At 36.3% G+C, this 16,460-nt stretch overlaps 1 protein-coding gene across 11 annotated transcripts in view; it reads left to right on the plus strand.

Moving 5' to 3' along the window:
* Nucleotides 1-16,460, plus strand: part of FAM13A (family with sequence similarity 13 member A) — a 378,453-nt gene that overhangs the window by 262,919 nt on the left and 99,074 nt on the right. For all 11 annotated transcript variants that reach the window (XM_079153220.1, XM_079153218.1, XM_079153221.1 and 8 more), the window contains one exon: nt 4,343-4,503. In XM_079153220.1, the coding sequence (XP_079009346.1) occupies nt 4,343-4,503 (161 nt within the window). The remainder of the gene's footprint in view (nt 1-4,342; nt 4,504-16,460) is intronic.

Genomic DNA, 16,460 nt, shown 5'->3' on the forward strand with positions numbered 1-16,460 from the left:
TCCTCAGATGAAGTCGGTAATGAAAAGGGCCTAAAGTGCCACCTCCAAGTGAAAGTGTCCACTGCCACCAAATGACACAGAGCCAGAAACCAGCACCCAAGAGTATTTTAAAACAAAAATCCCCTACCTGGATTATAAGGCTGAGAGAATAGTACACATTTATGTTAGTTCAAATTATGTGCTCCCAAAAACCTCAGTTTCAACTGAAATAAAGGAACCAGTCTTTTTCTTTTCCTAAAGTCAAAGCATTTGAAATAATATTAATGACATCAGTGAAACAGCAAGTTTTAAATTTTTATTATGTTATTTTTCCCCCACAGTCTTCAAGGTACATCTTCAGAAAGACATCAGTCGTCTTTTAAAGTTTGCTTTTCTTCTGAAATAAGCATATAATATCCCGGGTCGAGTGATCTGAGAGTTACTGAACTACATTTTTTCTCTTACAGTTCTGTTCTCTCATAAATTACAGGTGGCATCTTCACATTGTATGCACAAGCTCAGTTCTTTTATTAACCTGATTTATTAAATAATGTTTATATTATAAATCCATGGTTATGAACTTTATTCATGTACATTATTTCTATAGAAACTGGATTATCACAAAAGTATACTCAGGCTGATATAGTTGCTGGTATCTAAGTTCTAAATGACTTCAACTGTGAAGATCATTTTACTATAAAATGATAGAATAGAATAAGCTGCCTTTTTTTACTTGAATATTTTACCTTCACAAAAATTGTTAAATGGAATTTAGAACTCAAAAATTATAACTAAACTTAAAATGTCATCTCTTAATAACATGAAATGATACCAGTCAATTACTGTTGTATTTGCTTTAACCCATTTTGTGCCATTGTCCCAAAGGTGGAACACCTGTAAAAACTTATAGTATGTAATATATAATGTAACTATATTATATATTAATATAATTATATTATGATGCAATAGCCAGGCACAGTGGTACACTTTTGTATTTCCAGTGACCCAGGAGATTCAGGAAGGAAAATCACAAGTTTGAGGCCAGCCTTGGCAACTCAGTAAGACCTTAACAACTTAGTAAAAACCGTGTCTTAAAATAAAAAATAAAAGGACTGGGGATGTAGCTCAGTGGTAAAGCATCCCTGGTTTTAGTCCAGTTCCCAAAGCCAGAAATAATTAATAATAATAATAATAATAATAGGAACATTAATAATTATTTTATATTTTATAGAATATTATTTATAAGCACTAAATTATTATTTTTCAACCTATTTTAATGTGCCTATGTCAATTTCATTAAAATATTCACAGAATTGAAAACTTGGGACTTAATAGTACAAAAAGAACTGAGTCTAAAACAGATTTTAGCTAGTTTGAAATCATACTGCTCTTTCAGTGTTTTATAGATTTTTCATATCTACTCTTATGAAAAATAATCATATGCAAAAGGAACTCTCTTCTGAAAGATAATATTGCATATGTTTTACATATTCTTATGCTGTCTATCTGAATATTTCTTTTAAAGAGTAATCTTAGCGTTCTTGATCATTGCTTTAGAGAGTAGATTTTAAGTGTTCCTGTCACAAAAAAATGGTACGTATGTAAAATAATGCATACATTAATGAGCTCAAATTAGCCACTCCACAGCATATAAATATTTCAAAACAATAGAGAGGCTATGATCAAAGGAAGCTATATGCATATATGAAAATGTCACAAAGAAACCCATCATTTTGTACAATTAATATGTGCTAACAATGACAAAAAGATGTTTTTAAAAATATGTTGTGGGTGATAAATATGTACAATTTTTATTTGTCAATGAAAGAAGTAACCTTGACAAATACTTCTATGACCTATAAAAATGTTTTTGTAAGTTGATAATTTAAAAAATCTTTCCTTGCTTTCTTTGGTCTTTGTGACATTATGGACACTTGATAGAGAAATGTTCTGAACAACTAATTGGCAATAACCACATTTGGGTAAATTTTACATGACAACAATAATACAACCTGCCTTTATTGAGTGTTATTTTGCTCTATGCTGGAACAATGCTTTGCCAAATTATGTTCATATGTTCTGGGGGTGTGTGAGCACTTTTTAAAAATTAATTTTATTTTTAATACAAATGTCATATGTGTATGCATTTATCCATATTTTATGTATTTTCATACAGGCATAAATTTACTAAGTGTGTGTTCATGGTGTTCCTAATATTACATTTTTTGTATGTTAGTTTAGTCTCTGTGAAAGTCAATGTCTTGGGAATATCTCATAGTTGAAAGGTGTATTGTCTGACAATATCAATGGATCCAAAATTTTGCTATAATTGATGGGTAGAAGTTAAAAATAATAATACTATTTAAAAGAAGAGGAAGAGGGAGAAGGGAAGACATAGCAAGGGGGACAGGCTTTAGTCTCCTTGAGAGCTGGTTGAGACAAAACCAGTGCTGGAAGCATGTGACAACTAAGGGTAAGGTGTTCAGCAACCATGATCAAGAGTAGGTGCAGGGGTGTGTCCAGAGCTAGGAAAGTTCATTCAGACCTGAGGTTAGTTAGAGGAACTCCATGGACAATGGAATTATCTCAACCTCAAAGGAAGCTAGGATCAGATTTGGCTGTAGGCAGTTTGGTAAGTGCCAGTGATAAAAAGATGACATTCCAGGTATGAGGCTAAGTGTGAGGAAAGTCCTATAAATAGGAAACCACTCCAGTGTAACAAAGTTCTGGATTTTTCCAGTCATTTTGACAATTTTTTTATATTTTTTAGAAAAGAATACAGATTATATTCATTTTTTTTTTTCTGATCTGAAATCAGAGAGCTTGTGGATATTTCTGGGGTTGGAAGGAGCATAACTTAAGGTTTACTGAGAAGTCAATATAACCTGGTATTCATTTGCCTATGCTTCCAGAGATATGAGAACTAAAAAATTTCATTTTTTCCTATTTATTCCATTACTTAGAAACTTATTAGACCTCACTTTGCCAAGGCTTACAAATCAGGCATAGTGGCATATACCTGTCATCCCAGCTATTTGAAAACCTGAGGCAAGGGAATTGCCTGAGTTAAAGAGTTCAAAGCCAGGTTGGTCAACATAGTGAGATCCTGTCTCAAAAAATACTAAAATAAAATAAAATAATAAAATAAAATGAAATCTATAAGCATTATGTCTATTTTGCTTGATGATAACACATTTCTGGACACCCTTCTGACATTGACATCCTTTATTTCAATGGTTCTCTGCCTGTGTTAGTTTTCTGTTACTGTAACAAAATACCTGGACAGTCAACTTTAAAAGAGGAGAAGTTTATTTTGCCTAACAGTTTGGAGATTTCAGTCCATGGTTAGTTGGCCTCATTACTTTTGGCCCTATGGGGAAGCTGTACATCATGGCAGGCGTGCATGGTGGAGCAAGCTGTTCACCTCATAATGGCTGGGAAGCAAAGAAGAAAAGAGTGAGAGAGGTATCCCACAATCCCCTTTGAGGGCAAAAGCCAGTGACCTGAACCACTCTCTGAGCCCCACCCCTTACTGGTTTCCACCACTTCCTAATAGCACCAAGCTGATGGTCAAGTCTTTAGTACATGGGTCTCTGGGGAACATTCCAGATCCAAACCATAGCACTGCCTTTTTTTTTTTTCCCCACCTCCTTCCATTACTTCTTTCCTTCACTCCAGTTTGCCAGTCTGATACATTGCCAACATCTCTCTTCATATAGAGTGATTGTTCTAAGGAGGGATGGGTCTGGGAGGACTTGTGTCAGAATCCTGAAGTAGTTTGGTTCATATATCTTTCAAGTGATGTTGGTGTCTCTCATTTGGACCCTTTAATACGTAATAATTTTTATATGTATTTTTGTTTTACTTTTTTAAATTTATCTTTTAATTTTTTACAGACTGCATTTTGATTCATTGTACACAAATGGGGTACATCATGGTTTCTATGTTAGGCAAAATAAACTTCTCCTCTTTTAAAGGGACAGTCCAGGTATTTTGTTACAGTAACAGAAAACTAACACAGGGGTTTCTACAGTTGTACATGATGTAGATTCATGCCATTTGTGTAATCATACATGTACCTAGGGTAATGATGTCTATCTCATTCCGCCATTTTTATATCCCCTTCACTCTCATTTCCTTCTACATAATCTAAAGTTCCCCCATTCTTCTCTCCCTCCCCACCTCCTTTTATATGTATTTTAAATTCCACACAGCTTGATATTTTTTCTGGAGTGTTATCAATACATTGGACTGTGAACAAATTGGAATAAATTATCTTTCTTTAGTAACTTAAATTTAAAAACATTTAAATTTCTCTTTCTCTATCTCACCCTACCCTTTTTTTTTTAATTTTATTTTTTAGATCCCAAAGTCCAGGAGTGAGGGATCTCTTCATAACCACAGAGTACTGCGACCAGAGCCATCTGGTGGTGTTCCTCAGGTCAGCCTGCGACTAAGTCGTAGAAAGCCCTGCTTGGATGACATGAATTCAGCAGAGGACGGTGGTGCCCAGTTGCTGTCCAGGTGGGCAAGTTTCCTTCCTCTACACAATTCAAATTGCATTATTTACTCCGATATAGACTCACGCATGTAGGTATGTATTGACCTACATGTATCGACCGTGGGATCAATGGAATCCATACATCAATACAAATATTTAAAATGCACTGTAAGCTTTGAGAATTTTCTAACTAATAGTTCATGCCACAGAAGTAATAAGAACTGTTGTCTTCTGAATTGAAACACTTTGGCTAGTAGGACTATGCAGACTCACAGTAAAGTCAAAGAATTACATTTTTGTGTATCTTTTTATAGAATGGTCAGTGAAAATACTATCTAGCAAAGTAGAAATCAGAGTTGTCTAGTACCAACTCTTATAAAATAATTTTGAATGTTGCTTTCAAACCATGATTTTACACATTATACCTGAAAGCAAATTTCTCTGGTATACTTTAAGAAAAAGATGCGCAATATTCTTAAAATAGATAAAGTCAGGCCCAAATTTTTTTTATTCCCAGCATATAGCATTTTTCCTTTTAAGAATTTTTTTCTTTTATGATAACTGGTAACCTGTTTCCTAAATTTAAAAAAATATTGTTACAAGTATTAGAGGGCTTAAGGGAACTTAAAGATGCTTAAGGCATTTGATAAATAATATAATTAAGGAGCTTAGTATTTTGGATTGCCTTATAGAAAAGATGGAATTTGAGCTGAATCTCAAAGGACGAAGGTGATTAAAGTAGGTAGAGAAAAAAGACTAGGGTATTATAGATAGGCACAGTTAGGAGGCATACTGAATGTGTTAGAAATAGCAAACTGAAATTAATTGGAGATAAGGCTAGAGTTCTAGAGGGAGGCCAGGTTATCTAGACCCGTGAATGCCAGGTGCACTGTTATTTATTTATTTATTTGGCACCATGGATTGAACCCAGAAGCATTCAACCACTGAACCACATCCCTGGCCCATTTTTTATTTTTTATTTTTAAGACAGGGTCTCACTAAGTTGCTTAGGGCCTCACTAAATTGGTGAGGCTAGCTTTGAAATTGAGATCCTCCTGCCTCAGCCTCCCAAGTCACTGGGATTACAGATATGCACCACCATGCCTGGCCAGTTACAGTATTTTTGTGGTCAGTCTTTTATTCCCTGAAGTGATGGTTGGCAGTCACCTTCTGGTTCCAGGAACTGCTTAAGGCAGGGCATGCAGCAGTGGACAAACCCAACCAGCCCCTGTGTCTATAAGCCTGACCTTCTAATGAGGAAGACTATAAGACAGCCCAGTAGAAAAATGCCTGTGAGGAAGAGGACTTCATGTCTCAGGAAATTAGGAAGCTACCTCTGGTTAATAGAATAGACCAATCATTCTAGTGAGAAGAATCAGGGAAGGCCTGGGCTGAGACATCAGGAGGAGGGAGTCTGTGAAGATTAAGGGAAGAGCTTCTGAGCAGAACATATAGCAAATACCAAAGAACTGAGGCAGGAGAAGCTCAGCTGTTACCAGGAAGTGAATGGAAGCATGAGCTGGGGAGAGGTGAGGTGCACCATGGAGAGTCGATGTGCTACAGGATGCACTCATCGAAGGCCACCAACCCTTCATACAGGGCCTTTGGGGGACACGTCCAAACCACAGTAGGGAAGATACAGGTGGTCTAAGAGACGAAGCTAAGTCAGTCAGATCAAGAAAGACTGTCACCCACATTGAGGAGTTCAGATTTGCATCTTGAAATGATTATAGAACTATAAGCCAGGAAATGACTTGTATTTCATAAAGACCCTGTGACAGCAAACGAAGGGTTAAAGGAAATAGTAAGAAGTGTTGGGAAACCAGCAAGGAGGCTGTTGGGGCAATGCAAGGCAGAGTAAGAGCCTCCATTAAGTCTCTGTTGGTTATTAGGATGAGGAGGTGTAAGTAGTCTTTGTCCCTTGAAGGGAAGAGGGAGAATAGTCTGTTGCTTAGAGGATGACTTGGTTCAGAAGAGGTTGGAGGATTTTTTTGTTTTTGTTTTTGTGTTTTCTTTGTTTATGTTTGCTTTGTTTTATTGAGGAATTAAAATATTGTGATCAGTGAAATGTAGGCAGGTTTGTGCGCTTAATAGGCAGGGTCAGTGGAGAGAAGGAAGCTGCAGGAAATCTAGGACCTAGAGGAGGAAACCCAGAAACAGCAGGTGTCCAGCCACAGCAGAGGAGGAAGCTCAGTCTGTGAGGAGTTAACCTTGGCCAGCGAGGTGAAGTGAAGAAAAGAAAAAGCAGCACAGATACAAAACACTGGCCTTTTGAAAGTTTCCTCCCAAGTTTAAAAACCAGGTTTGGGTAGCTGGTGGCAAGGGTAGATGTTGGTGAGTGTATATGCTATCTTAATCCCTTGGTAAAGAATTATGTCAAGAATGTCTTGAGTGAAATAATGAAAAAAAAAATGTCAGACATTTGTTGTTTGTATACATTTTTATTTATCAAATCAGAAAATGAAAAAAAATCTGCTTCTAAAGGTAACAAGAAAAGAGCTTTGGGTTTGGAGAATGAATTTTGTATTTCTGAGAAACAAACCACAAGTGAGATTTGGGAAGGAAAGCATAGCTCACCATTGCTCTAGCCACTGTTTGTTCCTGTGGTCAGCACTGAATAGCCCCAGTTAAAACAGATTCATATTCAGATTTTGCAATTTTTTTAATTATGGCCAACCTTATCTAGAACCACATTGTCCATACTAAACCTTGTACCAACGTCGTGCAAATATTCAACTTCCTGTGTATCCATAGACCAATCGTATCTACAGAGATCTTTACCTTTCACTTTTTATTTACTTTCATGTGAGATAAATTATGAGACAAATTATCAAAAGACAATGGAAGATCATACAGATCAACTTAACTAAAAATAAATCTTAAATCCTTTATACATCTTTAAAGTAATGCAAGAAGTATAAAAGTTTTTCATTCCTTCAGAAATGAATTTATGAAGCTGGTTTTATGTGTAGTTACTTGCCAGACAAGTTATTGTATAGTTCATGCATACTAAATTTAAAAATAAATGCAAAGGCTGGGGCTATAACCCAGTAGGTAGAGTGCTTGCCTTGCGTGCACGAGGCCCTTGGTTCAATCCCCAGCACCACAAAAAAAATTAAAATTAAAAATAAGTAAATAAATAAATTCAAGTGTGTGTGTGTGTGTGTGTGTGTGTGTGTGTGTGTGTGTGTGTGTATAAAATGCACAAAGCCCACTTTCTCTAAGTCCTCACTTTTCTTCTTAAAAGTTTTTTAGTTGTCCCGGTCTCAGAAGTTGGCTGTGTGTGTGGAGTACATTGTTTTATCCCTATTCTTGGATGTGATATTTGCTTTGGCTTACCAATTGTTTTTCAAGGAATTGTCAAGAAGCCTTTAAGCTGAACTTTTCCTAGTATTCAGTTTATTTTGATTGCTCTTTTACAAAACAGGGGAAAACTCAACAACATCTATTTTTGTTTGGTCTATGATCTGATAACCTATTTATTTTACTAATAAGCAAACAAATTCTTTGTGTTTACAATTATTGAAATCAGTGTAACACATTTACACAAAAGAGTTTGGTTTTCAGCAGAGGTACCCTATCAGTTAAAAGCATAGGTAAAACCAGGAAAAAAAGAACTCTTCAGTGCTGAGATTTCCTGAATGTTGACATGTCCTTTGATTTTTCAACTAGGGGGTAAAGGTTGATTTCTAGGACTTTTGAGAAGTGGTTTTTGGCTAACAGCCTGTTTTGGATAACGTTAAATTTTATGGGTTTCAAAATTTGCCATATTTTGTTTCCAGGTTGACTTATTTCCATCTATTTCTTCTTTGTTTCAAACCTAATACTTGTCTCATGTTTTTCTTGAGATGTAATGAAAATATGAATTTTTATCAAGTATTTACTGTTTTTCTGCTCTTAGATATTGACTGTAAAAATAAAAACTTAAATGATTAACTCCTTTTGAGGGGAACTAGATATCACTTATTACTTGTTGGCTGGTTTCTTAGACTATCATTCAAAGAATAACCTTTTTTTTCTGTCTTCCTACAAATATTTAAAATTGAAGACATAATCACAGGAGCAACATTTTTCTAGTCCCCCAGAAGCTTTCTCTCATAATTAGAATGGCTGTAAGAGAAAAGCATAAGGATAAATATTTTTTTATTACATAAGAGCTCAGTGAACGATCAACATATTTTGTATTGAATTCAGAGCCAAATGCTTAGTGACACATTTATTGCATTCAGTGACAACACTAGCTTATCTGTCTGCATCACCTAAAGTCAACAACAGCAAGTCCTGTAATACTCTGAAAAATTCTTTTCTTTTTGTAATAAAAGCATGCACATTACTAAAATTCACAGTACACTGCAAAGCATAATTAAATCTGAATATATCTGCTAAGGACTGTGCGCCTGTCTTTTTTCCCACTGTAATTCCACGTACACGTTTGCTGACTTCATAGGCGCTGGCAGAAATGAGTTAATGGACAGGTGCATCTTCATGAGCAAAACTTGTACATTCCTTCTCACTAACCAAGATATTCTTACCTTATTCCTTTTAAAGGTACTGAGAGAAATGATCACAAACCCAGACTGCAGCAGATGTTAACTAGTATTTTAAATTTTTTTTTTCTGGAAAGGAAAGTTACATATCTATCCTTTAAAAAGGAAAAGAAAATTTTCAAATTGTATGCAAAAGTTTGAAGTGTTAAAATGATTTGAAGCTTCAGGGAATAACTATTATTTTCTATTTTAACAAGTGAAATGGACAAATGATCATTTTTGTGTGTTTTTAATACTACTCATTGTTTCTAAATTTTAGAGTTTACATAGAGAATATGAGTAATATTTTTAGGTTTTTAAATGTTAAGTGGTATTTATTACTTTATTTGAAAGATAATATATTTCCTTAAATGTGTAATGTCATTAAAGACTCTAGGAAAATCTCTAGTTACATTCCATAAGTCTGGTTAGTATCAGAAAAGACCATATAGTATATGACTCCATTTATGTGAAATGTCCAGAAAAGGCAAATTTATAGGAATGCAAAGTAGATTCACGATGGGGCTGATGTATGGAAACACTTATTAAATTTAAATAACCTGAGGGATCTTACTTAGGAAGATGAAATGTTCTGAAACTTACTTATAGTGGTGTTTACATCACTTGGTAAAATTACTAAAAATCATTAAATTGAAATATGTGGATTCCATGATATGTAAACCATACCTCAATAAAAGTTTTTAAAAATACACACACAGGACTAGCAGTGTAGTTCAATGGTAGAGCATGACATAGTGTGCAGAGGCCCTGGGTTCGATTCTCAGCACCAAAAAAGAAAGAAAAGAAAGTCACTTGATGGCAAATAACTAAAAATACAACCATTATTATGGGTGAATGCTATCTGCAGAAAGAGTTGTATTTGTTACATTTTAATAGAATTTGTTTCTACATACTTTCTTCCCGGTGGCAGGCATAAAGGTCAAGTCCTCCTGAAAGGTAATTCATAAGAAGGGAGAGGGAAAAGAAGCTGCTTGTTTTCTCATCCTGGAAGGACTCCAGCCTGCATCTTCCTGTGTTCAGATCAAGTTATTGTAGTGATCAGTATTTCAGGGAGACATTTGAACAGAAAGGAAGAACTACAATGTTGTAGGAGTTACACACATACAACACACACACACACACACACACACACACACACAATCCTAGGCCCACTGTTCATAAGCAGAAGAGTTGACTGATACGGTACAAGGATTAGGGTGAGCTTTGTGACTCTAAGAAAAGTGTCACTATGTCTGAGCATCAATGGAAGTTCATAGTCTCCTTTCTAGGCAAGAGTTCTCTAGACACTTCGACAATTTGTGGCTCTTACATAAAGAGATCATGTGTTAACCAGCAATTAAAAAATGCTTTCATGTTTTTTGTGATGGAAACAAATTATTTACCTAAAATAATACAGTGAATATAGAGTTAAAGAAAATGTCATCACTTGTGTTGCAGATGTGTTCTTAATTTGATAAATAAATGAGGAAAATTGTAACAAATCACTTTTCAAGGTGTATTGAAATCACATTTTTAGCTGGGGAAGCGCTCTGACTGAGAAAGTTCTTCTAGTCTAAAAGTGCTTTCTGATTTCTTCATTCCTTTTTTCCCCAATGTTGTAGTTACTTAGGGAATGTATTCTTAAAGAAATGTAGACTATCACTGATAAGGCTAACGCTTCCGTTGCTCCCTTGCTCCTCAGTTCTCTCTCACACCTCTCCCCCATAGGTAACTGCTGTTACAGGTTTAGTTGTATATTCTTTTAGACATGTTTTTTTATTCACACAGGAAGATATTCCACATATGTTTTCCACTTAAAAACAGCAGCACTCTTCACCACATTAATATTTGTTGAAATGTCCCCTATTTCCTGTCTTGCTTCCACCTACTGGAATGTTCTTTCCTTCCCCTTCCCTGCCAGATTCAGTGTTCTCCAGGTCTCCTTCCCTGGTAGCCTGTTCCACTTCTGATCACTTTCTCATCCAGGATGAATTTAAGTGTCACAGAATGATAATTTTCAAATCAGTATCTTGGCCTTCTGCTCATCCCTAGGTCTCCAGTGCCTGCCAGACAATCTGCACTTTAGCATTCACTATAAACTTACCTCACACAAATAGAACTCATTTTCTCATCTTTCCATCTTATTTCTGCTTTCATTCTCCCAACTACCAGACTCAATCTTTGCATATCATCAGTCACCAGATCTTGTTAGTGTTTCCTTTTCAGTGCCTCCAACATCCCTCTCCTCCTTTTTTTCCTTCATGACCTCAACCCTAATTTAGGCTTCTACCACCTTGTGGTTAGATAATTACTATATTTTCTTCACTCTGACAGACTACTGGATTCATTTTCTCCACACAAATCATTCCCGTGTCTCTGACTCCAAGTCCTAAATCTATATGTGATGGCTTCAAGATTTGTCTGTCCTACCCAGAATGCTCTGCTGAGTCTTCCTCATTAGTCACTGACTAGCAGGAATGACTTCCCAGTCCTTTAACAACACAACCCCTTTCCTTGCCTCTCACCTCATATCTTCCATAGCCAACCAATTCCAGGATGCTCTTGGACAATCTCACTCTTCTTTTTGGCCCATTTCTCCCCTACCCCTTACCACCTCTCTAGACACTGAAGTTCAAACATAGCTCACTCCTGCTCAGAACTTTTTTGTGACTGGTGTGTGTTATCTACAAGAGACTCTTTGTCCTCTACCTACTTTTCCAGCCCTATCTTCCCCAGTTCTATGTGTGTTAGTCATCTTTCCATTGCTGTGACAAAATTTCAGAGATAACCAACTAAAAAGGAGCAAAAGTTGATTTCATCTTGTGGTTTCAGAGGCTTCCTTCCATGGTTTCTTGGCCCTGTTGCTTTGGACCTGTGGCAGCACAGTATATCTTAGCAGAGAAGGTGTGTCAGAGGAGGCCTGTTCACCTCATGGTGGCCAAGAAATGAGAGTCAAGGGACCAAGGGGCACATCCCCAGTGACCTTACTTCCTTCCACTAGGCCCGACTTCCTAAAGGTCCCACCATGCCCTTGTATTATGCCACAGGTTAGCAACCAAGCCTTGAATACATGGGCCTCGGAAGGACATTCAAGATCCAACCTATGACACTGTACCTTTCTTTCATACCTACAGCCACTACATAGCACACACCTTAAAGGACTGTCTTTGTTCCAGGTCTTTTTGTCAAGATCAAATCATGTATCAGATTTTATCTTAGTATTTGCCCTAAAACTTATAATAATTTTTTTTGGCTACATCATAATTTTATCAGGTAGCCCTATAGAAAGAAAGAATTTCAGATCTGAAGAGTGACCTTGGGTGAAGTAATCATGATTCTGAGAAGTTATTCATGTCACAAATGTTTATTGAGTTAGGTGCATTATCCCAGATCACATATTTAGTGGAGAGGCTGAGATCAAATGTAGATCTGTGTGGTAGTTGTTTCCTGCTCATGTTCTACCTCGATTTACTTTACCCTTTCGTGTGTTGATAAGTTTCTCTCCAACCTAATTGTGAGTCTCTAAAGGAGAGGGACTGTGCCCTTGTGTTTCTCTGTGTCCACAGCAGGGCTGTAGGAGGCATGTATTCAGTTGCTACTGCCACAGTCATTGTCGAGACCCATTATTTTATGTGTTCAATTTGGATTGAAGTTCCATTGCTCAAGAAGGGCATGACCTGCTTCCTCCAGCTGACCCAGAGCTCACAGAGATTAAAGCCTGACTCAGAGAATTTTGTGTCAACTTTCTTTCTTGTAGTCCTTGGAGAGTACTAACCCCAGAGAATCCTGTTCTACACAACCTTAGAAATACACAGAAGTCAGGACAACTGTGCCCTCTCACTGTGCCCACTTCATTTCTGTGACACCTCTTTGCATTTCCGTCAGTAACATGATGCTTATTTATAGAAGAGAAATCCATTGTGTTCTAAAACCCAAACCCTCTCTGTGCTATGCTCTGCCCTTGTGGCAGAAGGTTTGTGCTTTGTGATGTTCGCCAAACAAGGCTTCATATTTTGATAATGTATTATAGTCATACATTTCACAAGAATCAAATTTGTGGTAATACAAGTAATGAATTAATATGTAATGTTAACTGTACCCATTTCCCTTCAAACTCTCTATTAATTCCTGCTATTAAATATGACTTGCTTCATTTCTGAAGTCCAGCCAGCAGAAAAAGCAATCATATCTGACCTGTGTTTGTACTTCATAAAGGCTCTCCAATTACTTCCTGAACATGTGCTTGTTCCCTATAGTGTTTCACTCTCTGCTACTTGGAGCCAAGTTTCAGAATATTTAACTGTATAGTGAAGCTAAAATGAAATCAGGATTCTTAGCCACAAAATTCACAACCATATCATGTACAGTACAACTTGAAAAGTGACCAGCTATCATACTTGTTTTGCTGACTGTGTAGGTTTAAGGCAATAGCTCCCACCCAGGTGAAGGTTTTAAATCTGCGTTGTGGAAAGTGTGCTGTGAACCTGACCCAACAGTTCCTGTATGGAGCCACTGTTTTCTGAGTTGTTCCAACTCTTTGGCTTTCATAATGAAGGTTTATAGAAAAGTAGATTTGAAAAGGGCTCCAAGGTCCCAGACTAAATTTTGTTTAAAAAAAAATGTCTAGTTGTATTTCTGTAGATGGTTTTCTGTTGTGTTCTTGACTATTACTAGCTCCCATAATAAATATGGTCTTAGATAAAGTAATAAATAGGTCTTAGATAAAGTATTTCATATAGGCTATTAAAAATATTTCCTAGGGCTGGGGTTGTGGCTCAGTGGTAGAACGCTTGCCTAGCATGTGTGAGGCACTGGGTTAGATTCTCAGCACCACATATAAATAAATAAAAATAAAAAAATATATTTCCTAGTTTTTAACTTCAATCTTCTTTTAAAATGAAATTCTCTGACTTTTATCTCAGTATTTTTTTTTCCACTTATCAGCGAGATCATTCAACCTTTGGTTTTTTGAGATTGGTTTATCTCACTTAGCATGATATTCTCCAATTTCATCCATTTGCTTGCAAATGCCGTAATTTTATTATTCTTTATAGCTGAGTAATATTCCATTGTGTGTGTGTGTGTGTATATACACCACAGTTTCTTTATCCATTCATCAATTGAAGGACATCTAGGTTGGTTCCATAGTCTGGCTATTGTGAATTGAGCAGCTACGAACATTGATGTGGCTGTATCTCTGTAGTATGCTGATTCTAAGTCTCAGTATTTTGATTATGAAAGTACATTTAATTCTGTACCCATTCATAAAATTACCCCTCAATACAATTGCTCTGGGTACTCAAATTTTGATATTTCACTAGGATCCAAACTTCAATTTAAACCAAATAAATTTTTTTTTCCTAATGCTACTTAAAGTATGGGTGTTCAAAAGTAGGTAATCATGTATGGAAATTCATTGTCATACCTCCAAACTAGTTCTAGAGGCATGTGAATCAAGATAAAATATCAGGACTGTTGTGGTCCTTGTTAGATTTACTTTAGTAACTCAAAGTCAGCAAACACTTATTGGGCACATTCTGTGTACTGTGCATTATGCTTTGAGCCCTGAAGAGTCACAGAGAACTAAGGTGATTTCTGTCTTTAGGAGTTTCCCCAACAGTTAAATGAAACAAACTTCTATATAGAATAGAAGCAGGATTTAAAGTGGCTTAACTGAGGTGCTATAAAAGCAAAGATACAGTGAGGCATGCTTGTAATCCCAGTGACTCAGGAGGCTGAGGCTGGAGGATCACAAATTCAAACCCAGCCTCAGCAATGTAGCAAGGCCCTAAGCAACTCAGTGAGACCCTATCTCTAAATAAAAAGGGCTGGGGATGTGGCTCAGTGGTAAAGTGCCACTGGGTACAATCTCTGGTACAAAAAAAAAAAAAAATTAAAAGCAAAGAGTACTTCTCATTGCATGAAATTCAAGGCATTCAAGGCTTTAAAGATTTGTATCAGCCTGCCTTTGCCACTTTTCTGCTCTTATTTATCCTATATCCAGGTACATTAGAACACTTCTACTTCAAACGTATCCCAGCGGTCTCACACCTTGGACCTTTGCTAACATTGTTCTCTATCCCAAGTGCCTTTCTCCCACTCTGCCAATGCCAATTTAAATTTCATCTTCCTTTAACTCTTGTCATTTCATTTATGTGAAATCACACAATATGTGTTTTGTATCTGTCTTCTTTCACTTGGCATGTGTTTGCAAGTTCATCCACATGGTAGTATGTAGCAGTACTTCATCCCTTTTTATTTCCCATAATATTCCATTGTCAGTGTATACTACATTTTCTGTATCTACCCATTAGTTGGTAGACATTTGAGTTACTTCCACTTTTTGGCTATTAGGAATAATACTTGTATGAACATTTCTGCACAAGTCTTTGTGTGACCATGTCATTAATTCTCTTAGATATATGCCTAAGAGTTGAATTGCCAGAGCATCATTGTGAATTTATGTTCAACTTTTCAAGGAACTACAAAGCAACTACTCCATCTTGCATTCCTACTAGTAGTGTATGATGGTTCCAGTTTCTCTACATCTCACCAATACCTGTTGTCTGTTTTTTTTTTTATATAGCCACCCTGCTGGGTGTAAAGTGGAATCTCATTGTGGTTTTGATTTACAGTTCCCTAATGACTAATGATGTGTTTAATAATCATTTGTATATCTTCTTTGGATAAATATCTTTTCAAATTTTGACTCATTTGTTAAGTTGGATTATTTTTCATTATGTTGTTGCATTGGAGGAGTTTTTTTTATTCTGGATATAAGATCCTTAGCAGATATGTGATTTGCAAATATTTTCTCATATTCTGTGGATTATTTTTTTCAAATTTTTGTTATAGGACTCTTTAAGGCACATAAGTTTTTAATTTTGGTGGTCTAATTAATTTACTAGACAATTTTCTTTTGCCTATGATTTTGATGTCACATTTAAGAAATCATTACCTATTCCATGACCATGAGGACTCCCATCCATGTTTTCTTTTAAAAGTTTTGTAGTTTTGTCTTTTTAAACTACTGTCTTGGATCCATTTTGAGTTGATTTTAGTGCACAGTGTGAGGTCTTCGTCCAGCTCCATTGTTTTGCAGGTACATATTCCAGTTGTTCCAGCACCATTTGCTGAAAGAATTCTTTTCCCTTTGAATTACCTTTCTTTTTCCCTTGTCAAAAATCTAAACCTGATTTTAAAAAGTAAAAATCCAATTTAAGTTCTTTACTCTTCTTTCCTTTCACTAGCTTTGTTTTCTAAGAGCATGAATTTCCATTCAGTAGACACAAGCCTGGCTTATGTCTACAAAATATCATAGCACAGCCCAAAGATTTTATCTTCTTTCACAGCAGCAGTCAGAAAAGACTGCTCTTAGCTTCGTACCTCCCAGATCCACCCGTATTCACATATGTACCTTTACGCTCTGCCAACTCTCCCGTTATGGTGGACAA

This window comes from Sciurus vulgaris (genome assembly GCF_902686455.1).
Source record: "Sciurus vulgaris genome assembly, chromosome: 9".
NCBI classification, from domain to species: Eukaryota; Metazoa; Chordata; class Mammalia; order Rodentia; family Sciuridae; genus Sciurus; species Sciurus vulgaris.